Raw genomic sequence first — 22,492 nt, forward strand, 5'->3', positions numbered from 1 at the left:
GCACGGGGCTAAAATAATCGTATAAATATCAAAATGAAATAAGTATCTAGAAAATACAGATGTTTGTGATTACTTGCACTTTTATTTATTTTTTGATTGTTTGCATATTGAAATGATGGTTTTATTGTCGTATTTGGAGCGGTGCGTTCAGGAGCCTCCGGAGAGGAGGAGCCTGGCGCCGTCAGCTCCGCCCGCCCCCCTGCTGTCGGTCCGGGGCTTTGGAGGCGAGGCTGAGCCGACGCTTCAGAGGAAACCGAGGGAGGAAAGCGGGTCAAACATGACGAGCAACATCAGGTATAAAAGCCGGATTCCGGTGAAAACAGGTGAGCGTCCTGTTTCTGTTTTCGCTTTTTGATATTTGCAGTCTGATCGTGGAGGATTTGCGCACTGATTGCTTCATGTTTGCGTCTCTCTGGGCGTCGCTCCGCATCCCTGCACCTGCGCCTCCTCATCTATCCTCCAACAGAGGACAGCACGGAGGTAGGGCACCATTTAAAGCGTTTTGTTAGATTAAATCTCGCTTCCTGCAGGAGGTTTGAGCTGTTTGGCTGAATGCTGAGGGCTGCCATGCCTGTGCAGGTCGCTGCCTCCAGAGGCCAACACGGTACCGCAGCATCCTCCTCCAACATCCTCCATCCACAATTACCAGAGACTAGAGTCGCCTGATGATGAACTGACCTCATTTCAGATTTTACGTCATTATTAGCTGCTCGCTAATATTTAGTGGATCATTTCGGAACCATTGTTCATCTGGGAAGCAGCAGACACACGAACCTTGAGGGGAGGTCGGGTTTCTGCTAACCCCAGGCGCTCCTCATCCCCTCCTATATGGTAATCTGTATGTAGATTTACTATTATTATTATTATTATTGTTAGTCTCAATTCAGAAACTAGATTCATAGGTGTAGAACAGACCATAACCTAGAAACAAAAGATACAAACATTAAAACACTGAAAACACAGGATGATTTCAGCCAACAAATCTGCTAAATTATTCTCTTTTGTGATGTTGAGAAAAGTCTCAGCATTAATTCACGATTACTTTAAAATGGTGGTCAGACATTCAGAACATCAGATGACCTATGCAGAGGATGATGGGTTTTTTCAGAAATATTGTTAGTTTTTGACTATAAACAGAGACCTAGAACGAATTAAACAGAGTATTTCCCTAAATGTTTTGTGGACCATCAGGATGGGTTTTGTCCAGTATGGATGGATGGACATTTATGTTATTTTGTAAATTCTCCCATCATGTAGTTTTTTTCTGGTTTCCATTTTATTCTTGAATATTAGACACTGACTGACTGAATACACTGTTACTGTAAACGGTAATATTCTATCTGTACATCAATCTGGTTTTAGGGGAACAAAACAAAACCATTTTGGCTGCACTTGGTCAGAATAATTTTTTTTTATATAGTTGATGTTTTAAAGCTAAACATTTTAAACCTTCAGAGCAAAGAGTTTTTCAATTCTCAAACTATCTTAGTGACAGATTTCAGTGCATCAAGATGAGTCTGTGCTCTGAATTTATGCCAATTTCTCAAGGTGTTCCTCTGAGTCCTACATAAGGTCCATTTTTATTTTTATATAAAGAAACTGGATCAAAATGTGGCTGACACAAATTTTCACTTTTATCTTGATGTCAGTAATTTATTGCTTTACATCTTAAACTTATAAGTTCATGTCTTTCATAAAAACCTACTTCTTAATAAATGCTGGAAGTTTCTTTTAGATATTTAAGTCTAATTATACACTGCAAAAACACAATCTTACCAAGTATTACCAAGTGCAAATATCGTAGTATATTTGAAATAAGACAAAACTAATCTACAAACACTTTTTCAGTAAGATATAGCAGCTTGTTTAAGTCAATAAATTCTTAATACTTATGAAAAAGCACTAGCTCCACTGGCAGATTATTTCACTTATAAGATGGAAAAATAATTTACTATAAGTGAAATAATCTGGCAGTGAAATTAGGACATTTTCATCAATATTAAGGATTTCATTTACTGAAAACAAGCTCCCATATCTTGCTGAACAGTGATTTGTTAGTCAGCTTTGTTTTATTTCAAGTTTACTGAAATATTTGCACTAGAAACCATCGATAAAAATAATTTGAATCCTGTCTCAAATGTGGGAGGTTTTGTAGAAGAATCTTTTTTCAGATTTTTTTCAGAAATGGAAACAAAAGATTTCCCTGTGTGTCTCCACCCTGGAAATGGCTTCAGTGACCCTAGTGCATGGGCCTGAGTTAATTCATGATGTCGTAACCTCTGAGTGAGTCCTGACGGATGATCGATCCAGAATCATTGTTCCCCCCTCACTCCAGCCCTCAACCCTCTCATCACTTCACCAGCTGTCAGAAAGCATTGCCAGGAAAAAGACGGTTTTCCTTTCCAATACGTTTTCATCAGACACAAAGTGTGGCGGTCAGTCCATGTGTGGGCAGATATGAGCTGAACATCTCAGATTTGAGACACAAAAAAAAATCATAAATAAAACTTTAAAACTGGAAGGTGCATTCAGTTGAGTAACATTAGAGCAGGAAAGAAATCCCACTTGTTTCCGTTTGTATTAATTGTATTACAAAACGATTCACTATATTTGGAGCCTTTTGTTCATTACGCTGCATTGATAGTGTTTGTAAACTGCACTATATCTCCCTCTGGTGGTTGTTCTTTGACATTGTTTTGGTTACCATGAAAGAGCAAAAATAATCCAAGATGGCCGAACGTAATGCCATCTTATATTTAACTGGGTAAATATCTTGTCTTGCATAATAAGTCTGTTAGGCAGACAAAATAAAACATGGCTTTGAAACGCATCAAATCATCCGACAAACAGATCTGTAATTCCAGTCTCTCAAACATTAAACATTGTTGCTTTGGACGAGATTTGTCTGCAACAAATGGTCAAACAGAAAGAAACACTCAAGAGGTCTTTCTTCTATAAAACAGAAAAAACGAAGCCTTAAAAAAAAGCGAGAGCCCAAAGGCGCTTAGAGTAATCAGACTTGGCGACAGAAACTCAAAACAGTTCCTGCTTTCCACCAACAAACTGCGCATCTCCCTCCATTGTTTACATTTCTGTCGCTGCTGAAACTGTTGCATAGAGACGTTGGTCACTTGACAAGATGCGGAGAGGAAATACAATTCAATTCCAAAAGATGATAGTAACGCAAAGTGATTTCGTTAAGTAACTGTAGTCTGACTTCTGGACTTGAAATAGCAACGCGCTAGATTACTCGTTACTGAAAAAAGTGGTCCGACGTAACGAGTAACGAGTGCAAAATGTGACCTCTGGTTCGCCTGAACTCTTCTCTAAAAGCAGGAATCAAACTGTAACGCGGAGCATTCTGGGTAAATGCGAGTCTAATGCTAGCAGAAGAAATGGCTCATGGTCATTTACAAAAGTCAAAAGAGAAATAATACAACAGCTAAAATCTGACCCTAATTCACTTTCGTTTACATTTTGTGAAGAAAGAGATTGCGCTCCTGTTTTCTTCAGAGCTGTTTTGTGTCGTTTCCTTCAGTGGTTTTGGGTGCAGCGCCACCACAGGCGAGGAGGTGAACTAGTTTTTCAAATAGTTTGGGTTCATTTGATACAGTTCAGTGTGGACTATGTAGTGTAAAAACATCATCTCACCGTTCAGCCTCCTCCTCCGTCCTCTGTCTCCAAACAGTCTCACCGCCACAGATGGGACCTCAGTGAGGACCAGCTGCAGCGCAGGGACAGCTGTGTCTCTGGGGGTTGGGTGGGAGAGAGATTTAAAGCCCCCCAGTACGAAGGCAGCTCCTTTTTATGGGGTTGATGTGAGGTCTTCAACTTCTTATCTGATAATTATCAACCCAAAATTAGTTTACTTTCTAGTGTGACATCAATATGGTTCAGCAGGTGCTGAATTGTTGTTTCCAGAGATTCAGAAATGTTTCCTCAGATGCTAATGAAATCTACACAAACCTCTCCAGCTTCCTGATTTAGACGATAGACCTTGTGATGTGTTGTGTGAAAACAATAACTCTGTTGTTTGTGTGAAAATTTGCGCTGTCTCAGGACTTGTTGCCGAGCAAGCAGCTCAGAGAATTAACAAGTGTATCAAGGCACATTGTAACCTTTAGACTGAAAGCATGAACTTAAAGGTGATGCTTTGGGTTTGGCCAGAACCAATCACTGGATCCGTACAAAAGTAGCAAAACATTTGAGTCTTAAAGCAACCCGAACGGTTTAAAAAAAAACTAACTTAAAGCTGTGTTCTGATGTTAAGTGAATGTTTTTGAGCTGTTTCAAAAAACATTTTATCGCTAGTCATATTTGAAGGGCTCTGCACCGTTGCCTAGCAACACCAAGCCCAGCCCGTTACCGAGCAACCCAAGCGGAACTCCAGTATGTCTGGTCAGCTGGTTTGACCGCTGTATAATGGCTGCTGGAAATAACCAGTGTTTTCTTGACTTTATTCAGAAACCATTTGCTGCAATCTTCTTGGTTGTGCAGGAGGCTTCACTTCTGCTTTTCAGAAATGTGCCGTTGTATAATTGTGCAGCCATTTTGAAACATTGAGCAGCATATTTGGATTTAAAGCGACAAGACGCCCTAAAACAGCATCATTCTGAAAGGAGCTCAAAAAAGGCAGAATGGAGCAGACTGAAATCTCTTTATCTAAAAATGATTTAGTGCAACAAATGTAGAGAACATGTTTTGTGCAGCCCATAAAGTTATCCTAGCATGTTGAAGTAGGTCACCTTTAAGCTTAACTAAGTTTTGTAATGGCAGACAAGGATGAGCAAAATATCATCCAGAAAAACATCTTGTGCTCATTCAAGATCAAAACGGACCTTTTGGAAAATGGTTTCAACTACTAAGCCTGGCTGTAGCGTCTTTTCACAAAGTGAATGAAATAACCAACATGGAGGATTTTCTCTAAATTCTTCTACTCCTCCTCAGATCAATATTTGGACGACTGCCTGGCAGTGTGTTAGCTCTCCTTCAGCAGTTTGAGTAGTTTATGCCCTGCAGTCTGCTTTTCTGTCACACTGAAGCACTGAAGTGTGTGTGATCCAGCGGTGTGTGTGTGTGTGTGTGTGTGTGTGTGTGTGTGTGTGTGTGTGTGTGTGTGTGTGTGTGTGTGTGTGTGTGTGTGTGTGTGTACATCTTTTTATCTTCAGTTTCAGTCCTGGAGTGGCTTTAGCTCTCTGTTCTACGAAAGCTTTTAGAAAAAAGGAAAATCTTGACTATGCTACCAACCTTGCTTAGCGAGCAGTGAAGAGTTCAGCAGATCAGAGTTCAGTGAATTTTCTATGTATTCAGTATTTAACTTTCTGTCAGACATATTATCTATTGACACTGATAACTTTTCTATAATTTCTAGTATCTGTCAGCCTATATGCATCACCCTGAGGCAGCGTTGTAGCTTGGGGTTGAAATCTCCCTTTCATGTAATATCACATGAGCCTGGATTTCTGCTCTTCCTTCAGCTGTTTGCTGTGGGAAGTTGTGGTGTGATAAGCACTCTGCGGGTTGCGTTCACTGCTGTGGTTCTCTGGGAATCACTTCAAGTCTGAATAAGCGAGAGGAAGGAGCTGAGTGATGCCTGCTGATCGAGTCACTGACCTCTGGATCTTGGCCTCTGCAGGCCATCCAACAATCTGACAAATGCAGCAGGAGCCGGAAATATGCACTTCTTTGCCCACTAATGGGAAAGAAAAAACCACAGAAATGTCAGCAGCAGAAAGTCTAATGCTTTTGGGAGGCTCCAACCTGCTGAAGTTTACTTTAAGCTTTATAAATAACATATTTTATAACGTAGATAAGTAATAGTTAGGTTGTTTTATGTTTTTTCCATTTACAAATGTAGATTTTTTTTATCAGCAGTGATCGATTGGTAACAAATGAGCAGAAAATGACCCCAAAAAAAGGAATTTTAGCATTGATAAAAAAAAAATTGAAAGTGAAACAAAGACATTTGATATTGAAAATAATTAGTGCTAAAAATGTTAGAATTATCAAGAAAGAAAAAGGTTTTCTGCATTTATTTGAGTCCATAGTGTAAACTCCAGTGTTTCATGGCAGTGTTGAGTTTTTAATGGTGAAATTTTACCACTTATTACTCACAAAGTAAGAGAACAGCTTACTTTCACTCACGCTGAATATTTAATTGAAGTTGTAACAATAGACGTGTGGATAAGTGATTATATTTGGCCCCATTTGTCTGGTTTTGTGTTTATGAATGGGAGAACTGGGACAGCTGGTTGATGAGATGGACATACTGAGGGGGGGTTATATGGGGGGCCAATTAAATACATCTGCTCCTTTCTTTTGCTCAGACCATCACTCCCACATCGTTCCACTCAGACTCATAACTCACTCTGCTGGAGTCTTCACTATCCACCTAATTAATCAACCATCGTTCCATTATTTCAACTGGAAACGCTGGGATTTCCCTTTCCAATTTGTCATCCCGGTTTCGTCCTCTGTCGCCCTCTGGTGGTGAGCTGTAACATCCTGTACGTGGCATCAGCGCTGGTCACGTCAGCGGGAAGAAAAACAGTCCTTTTATTTCAAAGAATGTTTAACTTCTGCTGCCCACATTATATGTTAGTCAGACACACCCAACAGACACACACACACACACACACACACACAGACACACACACACACACACACACACACACACACACACACACACACACACACACACACACACACACACACACACACACACATGCCAGTATAACATCTGGAATCAATCAGCTTCAACCTCTGCCATGAATGTACCTCAGCTGCACACATATAGAAAAACTCCTGCAATGCCAAGAAGAGAAGACATGCTGGCCGATTGTTTCTTTACGTCAGTTGAACGCAACTTTTATCAGCAACTGCACGTTTCACAGAAAACTGTTAAACAGCCGAAACACTGACTTCCTTTAAATCTGTATTTGAAACGTAATCAACTGCTAATGTAATGTTGGAACTTGACTTGATGTCAAGTTTCGATTGTTGATTCTTTGCTGCAATTGCACAAAAATCCGTAAGGGACGACAGAGTCCCTGAGCGAAATTCTGTCAGAGATGTACGGAGCCTCGTGCCGGAAGCCCTTTGAAAGGCTGTTGGCACCGCTGTAAACTGCGTGATTGTGAGCATCAGTGGGATTAAAAATACCAACAGGTATTTTGATCCATAGAACACAGTAGGATTGTAACCAGTAAACCTTTTGTGGATGCAAAGGCAAGAACCCCCAACTTGATGACTTTGTGTTTTTGCGTTTGTTGTGATGTAAAGCACTTTGAAATGCCTTGCTGCTGAAATGTGCTATATAAATAAAATTTGACTGATTGATTAATTAACATTTTATTTTAGCTCAAATTAACTGAGCTGAAACCCATCATTTTGGGTTCGGCAACCCAAACAGAACTCCTGCAGTTTAGTCAACTGGTTGTACAATAGCAAAGGCAAGTGTTTTGTTGATAACTTACCATTCAGAAATGATCTTTATCAAATTGCCCCAGGGTGGCAGTTAGAAAGATATTAGGGAAGCGGCACAAGCACTGTTTAAAACAATTATCTGTCAATGTGCTATTGCTTTTTGCTTTTGTGCTTGCTGCTGAAACGAGTGTTGTGGCAGAATGTGTTGCTAAAACTACCAACTTAAACTGTTAATATGAATAAATAGTGTTTTCTGCATTCCATGAGCATTTCCTCAAGTTAAATAGTATTAAATATTTTTTCAAATGCATGTAATTTGACTGTGTACAGACAAAAACGTGCATCGATTTGAGTGATGAAATAATATTTATTAAAACAGTTGGTTATCTTAAAGGTTCTATTTATGAGGGCCACATAAAGACGCATTGCGGACCAGATTCGGCCCCTGGGCCTTGAGTTTGACACATGTTCCGCAGAGGTTAAGTTTGATTTAATAATAATAAAAAAATTGGGAAAACAAACAAACAAAAGAGGAGCTTAATTTACTCATCTTATTTGTTGAAGTATGATTACGTAAGACACAAAATCTTACCAAGTATTTTTTAATCTAGTTTCTAGAGGAAATATCTTATTACACTAGAAATAAGACAAAATTAACTTAAAAGTAACTTCAGCAGGATAAGTAGGCGCTTGTAAACAATTCCTGAATATTGATAAAATGTATTAGTTCCACCAGCACATTATTTTAAATGTTTTGTATGGGGGAAAAAATCTGCCAATTTTATCAATATTGAAGAATAATTTACTTAAACTAAGCTTCTACATTGCTGAAGTTACTTGTAAGTTAATTTTGTGTTAGTTCAAGTGTAATATTTGCAGTAGACTTATGTTTGGCAACACTTTGTTTTTGCAGTGCCCTGATCCTGGATGACGTTAATAAAATAGTTGTTATTTAAACATGTTGTGTTTTTTTTTTTCCGATTTGTACGGTTCAAATCAGCACATATATAAACCCGAGCGTTGGATGAGCGCAGTGATTGACAGGTTAATTTTTTTCATTGTGATAACATCACTGCATCTGTCTGTACTTGCAGCGTTTGTTACACCAAAAGCTTTTGTTTCCTTCAGGTTGAAACAGGTTCCTTTAGGTTTCGCATGTGGAGCAAACCAAAGGGAATGAAGCTGGTCATTTCAGAGTATTTTATTTTTCATGTGTCTGTCTGAGCAGGGGGAGGGAATCTGGACTGAATGAATGGGTTTCCTTCAGACTTTTGCCTCTTCCATCCCTCCCTTGTTTCCTCCCTCAAATTGCCACTTCTCTCTCTCTCTGTTTCTCTGTTTCTCCTGCTTGCCTCCGCTTCTCGAAGGGAAACTTTCTTCATACCTGTCTGAACAGGGAGAGCCGGACCGCTGTAGGGCACAGAAAAGATAGAATTAAACAAATAAGCGGGGCTGGGAGGAAAACAAACAAACGGGCAGGGAGTGTAGGACAAACGTATGCAAGGAGAGAAAACAGGAAAAGTTTTTTTTTTTTTTCTTCGTTCCCTGCTGGGCTGCTGCTTCAGTTTTGTGAGACCGGTGGCTATTTTGGTCCGTCAGTGTCGGAGCGGTTTAGGATGGATGCCATCATGCTGCAAGAGAAACTGGTGGAACGGCTTCTGTGCCCACGAGTGAGAACCGCAAGACAGAAGGTAAAGATATATATATATATATATGTATATGGATATACTAGCAAAAAGTTCATTTCAATAAATAAACAGACCATGTAATGTACTAGAAAGTGTACTTAGTCTAACTAAACTGGGGCTTTTTTAAGTTTTTAAGAAGTAAACTTAAGTGTACTGTTAAAAGGTCATTTTAAGTACCAAATTATGCATTCAATAGTTTACTGGGTTAATATTTGTGGCTTATTTATGAAAGGGACATTAAGATTTAGCACTCGTACTACTTACTGTAAACTTTATCACTGAACATGTAAGTTTATAATCAGTACTTTGTGGCAGAAATTAGCTTTACCAATGTACACATATAAGCTTTAGCATTAAAGTAAAAGTTTATTAATGTACTCAGTTGAATACTTTTTAAAATATTCTGAAGTATATGAAATCCAGCTTAAATAAAGTAATTTTTACTTAAGTTGGCTTTACACTTGAATAATCTACTTTTATCTAAGGGTACATTTGAACAAATGAGGCAAAACGTGTGAAAAATGTTGAAATGTTTGCATGATTATATATATAAAAAGAACTGAGGTGATCTTTCACTTTAAGATTTCTGCCAACTTATTTTTCTCAGACATATTTTCTGCAGGGAGTCAAGTTATTGCTGAGGGGGATTTCTGTCCAGCCTTCCCAGCGGCTCGTCTTCCACCTCTTTTTGTTTTGCATGCGCGTAAACGTTCATGTGTCTGTTTTAATAAACGTGATCCTCGGCCGAGGGAAGGGAGCCGCCGGAAACGCCTGTGACGAGTTATGACAGCGTGTGAGGACGCTCGCTGTGCGTCTGACTGGGTTAGAAAAGGAGCTTTTCAGGTCTGTTGAATGTAGCTTGTGTCCGTGTGAATGAATGCTCTCTGCAGGGCTTGAATGTTTGTTTATCTCTCCACATGTCAGCGCGTCGTTCTGTAGGGTCGGGGCGACGCTCCGCCAGATGCAGCGGTAGCAGGAGCTGCTGTGCCACACAGTAGGAGCCTGGCATCCTGTGGTTCTCTTTGTGTTTCTGGAAAGTCTGAGGCGTTGGTTATTCTCAGCCGCTCTCAGAGGAATGCTCTGCACGAGTCTTTCCATATACTTGAAGCTTTTCTGTCTGTTGTGGTAATTTTATTGCGGCACAAGCTCCTCAGATCTTTGGTTTAATTTGTCTTTACATCAAAAGTCCTCTCAGCTAATTGGAGCCTGCTTCTGTTTTTGTGTATTATTTTGGAGCTAAAATTGCAAATCAGTTCTTTGATAAATTATGTGGCCCAACTTAAAAGACTTCTTTTCAAGGGAAACTTTATGCAAAATTCACTTTTTGTATGTTTTTATACCATTTGGGTCTCAGCTGCTCCTAAAAACAGCCCAAGTTAATGTTTTTTGGTTTTTGTGAAGTTACAGTCGACTGGCTGTTACCTAGCAACCCCAGCCCGTCGCTTAGCAACCCAAGCTGAGTTCCAGTACTTTTGGTCAACTGGCTTTTGCGCTGCGGAAAAACACTGTACAGCACAGTGTTTTGTTGCTGATTTTCCTTTAAAAAAAAAAAAAAAGATGTTTCACGTTGTAAAATAAGACAAAAAGTACATTTTTAAATAATGATTTTATTTATTAAGTGTATGAAAGTGTCAGTTTGTGTTCTCATTTGATCATTTATCAGTCGTTCATGATCTCTCGGAGTAATTTGGGAAGGTTTTCTTGTTCCATGTTTTCTCCACTTGTGGATCGCGTCTCTGAATGGGTTTCACTGGAGTCCCAAAGCTTTACTATGATCTTTCCCCATCAGTCACTGTCAATGGCGTCAGATGCTGGACCTACTTCATGTTGTCAAGCAGGTTCTGTTTTACTGATTTCCTGATTTTAGAGGTCATGCAGTAAAAAGGGATGGACTAATAAAATGGAACTGAGTTGCCAAAAAACTGTGGTTAGTCATATTTAATTAATGAAGCATCAATTATATTAGTAAAATATTATCTTATTTTAAATAGTTTGATGAGCTGATATATTTGTTGTAAAAAAGCAAAAAAAAAAAAAAAAATAGCTCTGTAATATTTTTAAGTACTATTTTTAAAAAGATTAATTAAACTTATGTTCTTTGTATTTTTTTAATTATGTTTTTATGTCCTACTTTGACATTAAAAAAGCCTTGTATTATAACTACACTGTAATTTAGTAAATTTACATAAAGAAAAATCAAAATATTTGCATATTTATAATTGGAACATGTACAAACTGGTCAAACCTGGAAGTCAAAAAAGTGACACCAATATGCAACATTTTGTTGCTTTGCTTTGCCAAAGTCTGACCGAATTATTTTATGTTTTTATGTTTATATGTTTACATAAAAGCAGATCTCTCGTGACAGTGAGAGCAAGAACAACTTGTTTATAAAAAAAAGGTTTTTTTGTAATGTTGTAAATAAATCAATAGTTTTTTGATTTGATTCGAAGTTGAAACGATTGTATTTTTGAAACTAAGTGACCCAGCTACAAGCAAAACAAATCAATAACAGGCAGACATATTTCCCAACTGTCAAACCGTTTGGCTTTAAGCAAACAAAAAGTGCACAGGCATCCTGAAGTCTCCTCCCCCACAGCAATATGTGGGGGAGGGTTAGTGCAGTGTAACTCTACCATCACATTAAGAGGACCTTTTTCTGTAGAAGTGGTTGAATATTTTAGCAATTTTGAAAACTCTGCTTTTTAACACCTTGGTTCACATTTCATATTATGGCGGCCATATTGGATTTTGATATATTTTGGTGGCCATATTGGATTTTGATGGAATTTTTTTGAGAAATTTCAGAAATTCCAGCCCAAATTAATTCGTATTGGTTTTTCTTATGTACAGCTAAAACAAATTTGACAACCGAGTACAAAGATGGAGATGTGGAACAATGGTCTGTAATGTCCGTCTAACATTTAGCATCCTCCATGTTTTGCATGTTTCCCTGCTTCTTCATGCCTGAATCAGATCAATGGTTTCATATCTTTCTGAAAGGATCAGGGAGATTCTCATAAGAAGTTGAAGCAACTCCTTGGTGGTTTGAGTCAGATGGTTTAATACACAGAAGGCTTGTGGTGCAACATCATGTAGGAATGTGAAATCAGTTCCTCTAAATTGTCTGACTCAAAGTGACGTGTTATAATCCACATTACAACATTCAGAAGAGCTGCTGAGACAGTTATGAGGTTTTCTTTGGACTTTTAAAGATGGCAAAACCAAAAGCATTAATTTATAAACCTAAATTTCAAATGACCTTTATTTCCCTTTCTGTGTTGATCTTGATTAGACGCCTAAAATTCTACCACCTAAAATAAAATAAATGCAACCACTGATAGCAGTTACACTTTACAAAAAATTCAAACCATTTCTATGAAAACCAGCAATTACACGTTCCTGTGTCTCTTTGTACACATCAAGTCTCAACTCTCAAAAAGACAAACGGGGCCACAAGGAACGCAGATGTTGCCACAACCTCTCTGCAGAGGGATTAAGCAAAACAAGTTCCTAAAACTGCGGGTCATGTGACATTCCAACGAGCTCAGACAGAGACTGTACGGTTGAGAGAAACACACGAATTAAGAACTGTTTTTGTGAGCTGTGATCTAAAACTCAACATAATAAAAGAAACGGAAGAGTTTTTTGTTCCTGAGGCTTTCAGGATCAAGACGAGTATTCACCGAACCCATATCTGGTTTTGTAGAACCGGCTTCTTTGTGTGTGGAAATAATGCCTTCTTAGTCTGAAAAATACAAAATCTCACCAAGTATTTTGGTCTAGTTTCTAGTGCAAATATCGTATTACACTTGAAATATGACAAACTAATGTATAAGTAATTTTTTTTATTAAAATATAGAAGCTTGTTTTAAGTGAATCAACCCATAACATGGAATGAGTTCTGAGTTATTTACTTAAAACAAGTTTCTATTTTTTGCTGGAAAATTACTAGGTAAGTTAATTTTGCTCTCATTTCAGGTTTACTAGAAACTAGACCTAAAATTCTTGTTAATATTTTGTGTTTTTGCAGTGTAATAAATGTATTTCTGCTCTTATGGTCAGTAAATCCTCACAATTGTTGCTTTAATGTAATATTTCTTATTTTAAATTAGATGACTTGTTTGTTTGCAAAGTCCACTGTTTTAAGATTGGTTTAATTTTAATAAAAACTGAAAATAGACAACTTTCAGTAACACTTGTGTTTTTATTTTATCTTCCAGGAGAAACAGTATGTGGGTTTTGCAACTCTGCCAAACCAGGTTCACAGGAAGTCTGTGAAGAAAGGCTTCGATTTCACCCTGATGGTTGCAGGTCAGTTTCTAGGATGTAAACAACTCCATCATGTCTGTCAGTTTATTAGAAAAATGCTGAACCGTCTTCCTTAAAGGTTACACTGTACAGCTTTTGTCTCCAGATTTGTAATAATCCAGAAATGGATCTTTGCTGGATTTTTTGGCTTTTTTCTAAATATGCTGTCACACGTCTGTGTCTCACAGGAGAGTCTGGGATGGGAAAGTCCACTCTGGTCAACAGTCTGTTCCTCACAGACCTCTACAAAGACAGGAAGTTACTAAATGCCGAAGGTGAATCTCCACTTTGTCTTATCTTTGTTATTTAAAGTTTTCCGCTGGCTCCGATACAAGCATGCAATTCCAAACAGTTCGGGTTTGACAAACATCCTTGCATTCATGTTCAAAGCCATTTCTTAACGTCCAGAATTACTAATATTATTTTTAGAGGTTATCTTAACGTAACCCAGCAGCAGAGCCTATTTTGCTCTGTCCCTGATGTATTTAATCCAATTTTCACTGACCTTCATGCTGCGCTGACGCTCTGCAGAGCGGATTAACCAAACTGTGGAGATCATCAAGCACACCGTCGACATCGAGGAGAAGGGAGTGAAGCTCAAGCTGACCATCGTGGACACGCCGGGGTTTGGAGACGCCGTTAATAACAACGAGTGGTGAGTTGGGTCTGCAGATGAGCTTTTTTGCACTGTTTTCGCTGGTTGATGCACTGAGATCGCATTGGTGCAGCATGTTTTGAAGATCCACATGTTACTCAGAATTCACCTTTTGCAGATTTTTGTATTTCTATTTGGGTTTTTACAAAAACAACCCAAGTGATAAAAAAAACAACAATAAAACACCCGCCATATTTTTAGTAATAAACTCATGTTTTTTGTTGCTTCAAAAACCTCCAAAATGTAACCAATCAACAGGCATTGCCTCGTTATCTGGCAACTTCAATGAAAGCCTGGCTGTTTCTTAGCAATAGAATAGATTAGAATAGAATAGAATAGATTAGAATAGAATAGATTAGAATAGAATAGAATAGATTAGAATAGAATAGAATTGATTAGAATAGATTAGAATAGAATAGAATAGAATAGAATAGAATAGAATAGAATAGAATTGATTAGAATAGATTAGAATAGAATAGAATAGAATAGAATTGATTAGAATAGAATAGAATAGAATAGAATAGAATAGAATTGATTAGAATAGAATAGAATAGAATAGATTAGAATAGAATTGATTAGAATAGATTAGAATAGAATTGATTAGAATAGATTAGAATAGAATAGAATAGAATAGAATTGATTAGAATAGAATAGAATAGAATAGAATTGATTAGAATAGAATAGAATAGATTAGATTAGAATAGAATAGATTAGAATAGAATAGAATAGATTAGAATAGAATAGAATAGATTTGAATGTATTGATCACCCATTCGATGACAAGCTACTCCATTGTTAACATTTAGATATAAATATATATATGTGGTAATGAGTGATGTAAGTAATTCAATGACTGAATAATAAAGAAATGCACTTATTTGTATGCACATGCAAATATGTTTATCTAAAAATAATTTATGTGCTGTACAATGGCAAAAGATAAGTGTTTGTTGTTGACTTACCACCCAAAAACCACTTGTTGCATTGTTGTTGGTTGTGCGTGAGGCTCTACTTCTGCTTTTCAAAGAAGTTGCATAATTGTGCATCTATTTGCAGCCTTTTTCACCTATGAGTGTGAATAGCTGAGTTGGGGGCATGGCCAGGATTTAAAGTGACAAGATAAACAGCTCATTCTGAAAGGAGCTTAAATTAGACAGAACTGATCAGATGAAAATCTCATAATCAAAAATTTATTTTGTACAAATAAATGCACTGAACATGTTTTGTTTATAGATCTACCCTAACTTGTTCAAGGAAGCATAATAGGTCACTTGAAAATGATCAATTTCTCAACAGCAATGCAGATTAAATGTCTCTGTTGGAGTCACTGTTGCCAATGATTGGTTGTTGAAGATGGGATTCTGACTATTTAAAAAGACTGGTTAATTTTTATGTTAATTTCTTTTTAAACCAGTTAGGATAATTAATTTAATCCGGGGGATACCTATGGGAAATGATAAAAGGGTAAACTTTGTATTAGAATCAGTCAAATGTAAATTGATTGTATTTTCTTCTCATTTTTTGTACCCCGACAAACTTTTTGCACTTTTGTCTTCAGAAAAGTCCGTCCAGATGTTGCTGCACTTGTATTTTCTGCAGATTTGTGATTTTGTATTTTTTAGTCATCAAATCTTTAAATGAGCTGCTTCCTACTCTTTTTATAACAACCATAAGTACTTTGCATCAAGTGGACAACTTGAACAAGATGGTGCAATATTTGTACATGAGCTGAGCTCTATATATGCTCTCGACTGCGCTCCGCCCCTTGTGCCGGTTCTCCTTCTCCCTCGGGGGAGCAGTAAAGGAGAAGCTTTCAAAATCGAATTTTCTTGCGCATTAATGGAGTGGTACAAGTAAATGTTATCTTCTTAACTTGTGTGTGTTCTAGCTGGAAGCCAATCACAGATTACATCGATCAGCAGTTTGAGCAATACTTCAGAGACGAGAGCGGCCTGAACAGGAAGAACATCCAGGACAACAGAGTCCACTGCTGCCTCTACTTCATCCCTCCATTTGGCCATGGGTAATCACACATATTTATGCAACCTGTACATATAATCAGGCCTAAAAGAAAACTAAACTAGAGTCTGGATTTTCCTTCACAGCTTACGTCCTGTGGACGTGGAGTTCATGAAGGCTCTTCATGAAAAAGTGAACATCATTCCTCTCATCGCGAAAGCCGACTGCCTCACTCCCAATGAGATAAAAAAGCTTAAAGACAGAGTGAGTTTCAGACCAACAGATTCACTGATTTGACAGCATCCTCTGTATCCGGATAAACGGAGTCACCTTTGTGTTTGTCCTCTGACAGATACGAGAGGAAATAGACAAGTTTGGGATCAAAGTGTACCAGTTTCCTGAGTGTGACTCTGACGAGGACGAGGAGTTTAAACAACTCGACAAAGAACTGAAGGCGAGTTTCAGCCGTTTACTGCAGCAGCAACATTAATGTTGCAATTAATGTTCAGTGCAATTTGTAAAAACACAACCTTTATATTGAATGCATTAATAAAGTTGGTAAAGAAATTCAACACCAGAAATAAATTGCTTTTGTTTTTACAAAATCTGTGATGCTACTTTTTTGCATCACAGTTTTTGTTTTGAAAATCTGGAATTTGGTCTTGATAACAATAATTGGTCCCGATAATTATTGGAATAAACGATAATATTGTTGTTTTGAGACCGCGTATTGATAATGGCACAATACGCTACTACCAAGTAAATGCAGTCATAGCAATGCCTCCAGAAAACATTAGAAAAGTGTTCCAATAATGTGCTTAAATTAAAGGTCAGGTGTTTGGGATAAAGAGTTTTTTTTTACAAAAGGCTTTTTTTTGTCTTGAATTGAGCAGCTCCAGTAAAAACAGATTAAAGTTGCATAATTTTCTGCTCATTGTGAAAAGCTGCAGCTGAGATCACTCTCTCATAGCTGTGTGTAAAAATCTGAGCACACAATGGTGGCCTTGTCTGAGCGCAGCCAAGCTGTGTTAATTTAAGCATATTTAACTGTTGGTTTGGCAGGAATTGCGCTAACATTAAGAAACTTTGTCTGAACCATGGAAAATGAATCTTCTGGAATGGATATGAAAGAGTTAAAACAATATCACTGATATTTAAACCTTTTGTCATGGAGAGAACTTCAAACCTTTTACTATCTTTGTTTTTGATTATAATTGCAATAATAAACTACTTTACAGCAAACTAAACATGACATTTTAATATTAAATTTTTTTCATAAATTTATTCAGTTTTGCTATTGTTTTTGTAGAGCTCTTTGTTGCAGTTTTAACTTGCTTTTAAAATTGATATATAAATAAATCTGATGTTGATATTGATTATACTAATAACTAAAGCAGTCACAAAGCAATCCATAAATTATTGTATATTGAAAACATAAATACGTTTTGCAGGTTTGCTAGATTATTTAAAAAAAAAAACACATCCTACATTTTTCTAGATTTTTTGTGTCTTTTCAGCAACATAAACAATTTATGGCTCACTCTTGCTTTATATTAAACAGGAAAAGTCACTGGATGTTTGTGTTTATATTTTACTAATAACTATATTAAAAGCAAAAACTTGAATGGATATTTTGGTTGCATGTTACATTTTCCTTTTTCATATTTTAAGTTGTTTGTCATGGCATCAGTGAAATTGTTTACATGTATCCACTGCCTGAACTACAATTGAATTGTGATAAAGAGTCACACAAAATCATTTCAAGAGTCATTGTAAACTTTAAATGCTTAAAATATATTCACTCTTCAAAAGTTGCAGTGTCTTATGTGCAACAAATAAAATTCTTTGGTGTGAATTTGCTTCATCTTCCTTTAAAGTGCCAGAAAATAAACAGCATGCAGTTTGTTGCGTGTCTCAACAGTCCCAGCGATGCGTCTCTTCGGCTGCATGCGTCTTCAGAGAATGTGCCTAACTATGTGAATGTGCACCAGCATGCTCAGTCAGCGTTTCCTCAACAGACTGGGGTCAAAATAATAACCCGTCCTTATGCGTGCAGGAGTGCACGCCTTTCGCTGTGATCGGCAGCAACACCGTGGTGGAGGCGAGAGGACAGCGGGTCAGAGGAAGGCTGTACCCCTGGGGGATCGTTGAAGGTGAATTCATGATCCATGCATTCTGTCAGCTGCTTTTCCATTAAAGCTGTGGTGCCTAACTTTAATAAAAGATTGATCTCCTCCGTGATCGATCCCTGAGCCATATGAAGAAATTAATCGCTCAAATGGAAAACCACAAAACAAACACAAAATCTTACCAAAGAAAGTATTTTTGGTTTAGTTTCTAGAGAAAATATCTTAGTAAACTTAAAATAAGACAAAAACAACTTGCAAGTAACTTCGTAGCAAGATATATAGACCTATATCTCTTAATATTGATGAAAAGATACTTGTTTCATTCACAGATAAATTAACTTTTAATAGAAAAAGATTTTTATCTGATCAAATAGTCATTAGTTGCAGCCCTACATACATAGGGTTGGGTAGTAACTAGTTAAATTTACTCAATTTACTTGAGTAACTTTTTTGGGAAAAAAAAAATTTTAGAAGTATTTTTTCAATGTTTTTACTTGAGTAATTTTATGAATGATTTCTCTTTCTTCAGTAAAATTTCTGGAATCTCTTCCCACTGAATGTAAAACAAACATGTTTTAACCAGACAAACAGACACATGTGCAGTTTTTATTAAAGCTTCATGCGTTTTTTATTGAAAGAAACTGATTTGGAAAATGTTATTTTGCCTGATTTTGTTATTTTTCTGTTACTTATATGAATTATTGTGATATTCGTTCTTAAAATACCAACATTTCCCCTTAATTTTAGATTCTGGTCCATGTGATTATGTAGTTTTTAAATATTAGATGACTGATGAATTGATCAGTTACTCAAAAACCTCCTGAATGTTACGTCACAAATCAACAGGCGTTGCCTTGTTACCTAGCAACTCCGGAGAACCCTGGGCCGTTACCTAGCAACCCCAGTAGAACGCTGACACATCAGTTACTTACCTTTTTACTCTTACTTCAGATTTTTTTTTTTTTTACTCTGCAAGCGTGTGGATTTAATTGATTAAATATGTGACTGAATTTTATTTAAGGGTATCAGTTCTTAGAGGTTTATGGAACTGATCAGTGGTGTGAATCCTTGTGAGGGATCGCTGCAGTCCGGCTTGTTGATTAAACGAAGATGTTTCTGCCCACAGTGGAAAACCAGTCACACTGCGACTTTGTGAAACTGAGGAACATGCTGATCCGCTCGCACATGCACGACCTTAAAGACGTGACCTGCGACGTCCACTACGAAAACTACAGAGCGCAGTGCATCCAGGAGATGACTAGGTTTGTCTCTCTGTGTGAGAAAGAGTCTGATGAGGAGAAAAGGTGCAAAATGGGAATGTTTCATGAACCTGGCGCTGACGTTTACGGATTGAAGAGAACGTTTCATCCCTCCTCTGCTTTCTGTTTCGTCCTTTAGTAAACTGGCTCAGGATAACCGGATGGAGAGTCCAATCCCCATCCTGCCGCTGTCCACTCCAGACGCAGACACTGAGAAGCTAATCAAGATGAAAGACGAAGAGGTGAGAAAAAGTCTAGACTTTTTATTTAGAAAAGCTGAAGAGGGCTGAATGGTGAAACAGCAGCTCTTTGTTTCCAGCAAGAACAAACCAGGTACTCATGAGTATTAATTAAAAATTCCCCCTTTTTTATATTTATCTGCTCAGTAAGGGGCAGATGTAGGAAACAGATCAACAAATCATTGTAGATACAAAACATAAAAAAGATCTTGCATATTTCTAAAGTTTTTAAGTTGATTGGTTTCTTAAGCTGTAAGATTTGCTTTTCAGTAAAATCTTGTCAATAATTGTAGTTTCTACTGTTAGGATTAGACTTGCTCCACTCTCTAGGTCAATTTAAATCACCTCTTAAAAATCATTTTTATTTGTTAGCATTCAGTTGAGGACTTTTCTGTTGTGATGTTTTAGGTTTTTTTTCTTTATTTTATTCTATTCTGTCCTCATGCTGCACTTCAGTATGCTATCAAACTGTTCTTAAAAGTGTGATATAAATAAAAGTAACATTGATAATTACTTCAAATTACAATGAATGCAAAAACTTCATTAATAAATGGGGACCTATTTTTTTGCTCCTAATAGTTTTTAATGTTATTTAAAAAGCTTTCATTTGTATCAACCAACTATGCTTCAGGCCAGATCTGCTCAATTCTAGAATTGAGGTCAGGGGGGCCGCCCAAAATCCTCCCGGGGGCCGCAAATGGCCCCCGAACCACACTCTGTACATTTCAGGGTGTAGCTCTCTTGGCCAGTGGCCGCTGGTGGTTGCAGCACCAGATAGAAGGACATAAACATGTCAAGAGTTAATTGCCTTTCTACTTCACGATCCAGTTCCATAAGATAACTTGAATGCATCACTGTGAATGCATCACAGTGTTGCAATAATTCCCAAAGCAATAAAGTCAGAACCAGATGGACTGTTTGTAATTGAATCTGCTTACATTTAACTGAGGCCGGGTCTTTATAAAAACAAATATCTCCGCTACATTGTCTAAAGAAATAATATTGAATACATTAAATGTTCTGTATTGTCCAAATTCGCGGCTTAGTGTTAATAAGTCTGGAAAAAAGAATGAGCCATCTTTGAATTTCAATTAAATTCAAGTCACTTTCATTATATATACAACAAATGTTGTCTCAAGGCAATTACAAGAAAAATTATTTTACTTCAGTCACACACACATTTCAATTGATCCCACTAATGCAGACAGTGCAGTATGATCAATTAATTATTCAAAGTAGTCATTTATATTCTAATTTTTTCCCAAACAGCCTGTTTATTTCTGAAAACACGCAGTTTATTTATGATGTGTTGACTCGTCCACTTTAATACTCTCTCTGCAGCTGAAAAGGATGCAGGAAATGCTAAATAAGATGCAGCAGCAGATGCACGACAAAGATCAGTGACACATCCAGATCTGCCCTGCAGCGCCACCTGTTGTTCCTCTCCTGGAACAACAGGGAGACCTTCAGACCTGGATTTGGGTTGTTCTGCGCGGGAAATCCCGGCGGACTCTGCATTTCTCTTCAGTTTGGTGCTCCATTTTGTCTGTCTGCCTGGAGGTTGTTTGTGTTTTCCGATTTTGAGCCCCTGGCTGTGACATCAACTCGAATAATTTTAAGATATAATTTAAATAACTTCTCAGTACCTAATTTATAATGCAGTGCTTAACATTTTTGGATATAATGTGAGGTGTTTTGTAAAGAGCTGTAGGCTAATGATTAGATTTGAACATGGGTGTTGTTTTTATTATGCAATTCTGTGTTGGATATGCGAGTGTATCATAATATTTCTTCAACTGCAGGTTTCCGTCCATGAAAGTCTGTATTTCCCCCATTTGAGGAAGTTCCAATTCATTGAAACATTTGCTGTGAATTCCTTCATTAACAGTTAGAGTTTCTTATGGTCAGTGTAAACATCTTCTTCCAGGTTTTTTAATATCCGGGCTTAAAATGCACTCACTGCTAACAGCTAAAATAAGGGTTTGAGCATTAAAGGGTGCATGTGTGCGCATGCTGTCATTACTCATATCTCCTGGAAGCTTTGGGCCTATTTTTTACTGCTTGTATTTAATGCCTTCAGCGTGCTGTTTTGCATCATCACCCCAGCATTATGGGAAATAAGTGATGAGGAGCCAATACCATGTCTGTGCTTCTGTTTTAAACTTATCGTTGTTCACTTAACATAGTGGAAAATCCATGTGAGCTAAGGCTGCAGTGTGTGTGCAGATGACTGTGTGACCGTGTGTGTGTGTGTGTGTGTGTGTGTGTGTGTGTGTGTGTGTGTGTGTGTGTGTGTGTGTGTGTGTGTGTGTGTGTGTGTGTGTGTGTGTGTGTGTGTGTACTTTACTGCTGCTGATGACCTGTACAGCCCTGAAGGCTATGAGCTCAGTCTTTGTGTCCCATTTTGCAAAGGTGTGATAAATAAACTCCTCAACAAGGCTGTTGTTTTTTCTGACTCATTGTTGTTTTATTTTTAGAGTTTGAGTCCAGTGTGCACATCACTGTGACCTTCATCACTTCCACACATCAGCTGGGCTGGAAGACAAAGCTTCTGCAGGAACATGATCTGCTGATTCATATTTATCTCCTGCAGACATTTTCCTCCCTCTGCTCACAGCGTCGTCATCCCGCCTGGCAGAGGATGCATGGATATAATATAGTGTGTCTGCACTATAGTACTGCTGTTGCAGTACGTTGTGTACTTTGTGAGCCAAAAACTATTTAAAAAAGGTTTTTATGAAGGAGGATTTTCTATTTTTGCAGAAAGTAAAGATAGATAAACATTTCCATCCAAAGCTACATAATCAAAATATATTTAAATACCTTTT

The 22,492-nt window shown here is 37.5% G+C and overlaps 1 protein-coding gene across 4 annotated transcripts; it reads left to right on the forward strand.

Annotated features, from left to right (window-relative positions):
- The first annotated feature begins 207 nt into the window (after nt 1-207).
- septin5a (septin 5a) lies at nt 208-22,103 on the forward strand. 4 transcript variants are annotated; one of them, XM_055039981.1, is made up of 12 exons: nt 208-323; nt 467-480; nt 13,337-13,427; nt 13,613-13,699; nt 13,956-14,079; nt 15,967-16,101; nt 16,184-16,301; nt 16,390-16,491; nt 18,094-18,190; nt 19,293-19,470; nt 19,565-19,667; nt 21,006-22,103. In XM_055039981.1, exons 1-12 carry the CDS (start codon nt 278-280, stop codon nt 21,066-21,068), a joined length of 1,158 nt encoding a protein of 385 aa, XP_054895956.1. In that variant the 5' UTR covers nt 208-277; the 3' UTR covers nt 21,069-22,103. The 4 variants fall into 4 exon arrangements, with proteins under 4 accessions (XP_054895956.1, XP_054895955.1, XP_054895958.1 ...); XM_055039980.1 differs by lacking the exons at nt 208-323; nt 467-480 and adding an exon at nt 8,668-9,116; XM_055039983.1 differs by lacking the exons at nt 208-323; nt 467-480 and adding an exon at nt 8,672-9,116 and having other exon boundaries at nt 19,293-19,428.
- The last annotated feature ends 389 nt before the right edge of the window (nt 22,104-22,492 follow it).

Source organism: Poeciliopsis prolifica, unplaced genomic scaffold (assembly GCF_027474105.1).
Source record: "Poeciliopsis prolifica strain line A6 unplaced genomic scaffold, Auburn_PproV2 SCAFFOLD014, whole genome shotgun sequence".
NCBI classification, from domain to species: Eukaryota; Metazoa; Chordata; class Actinopteri; order Cyprinodontiformes; family Poeciliidae; genus Poeciliopsis; species Poeciliopsis prolifica.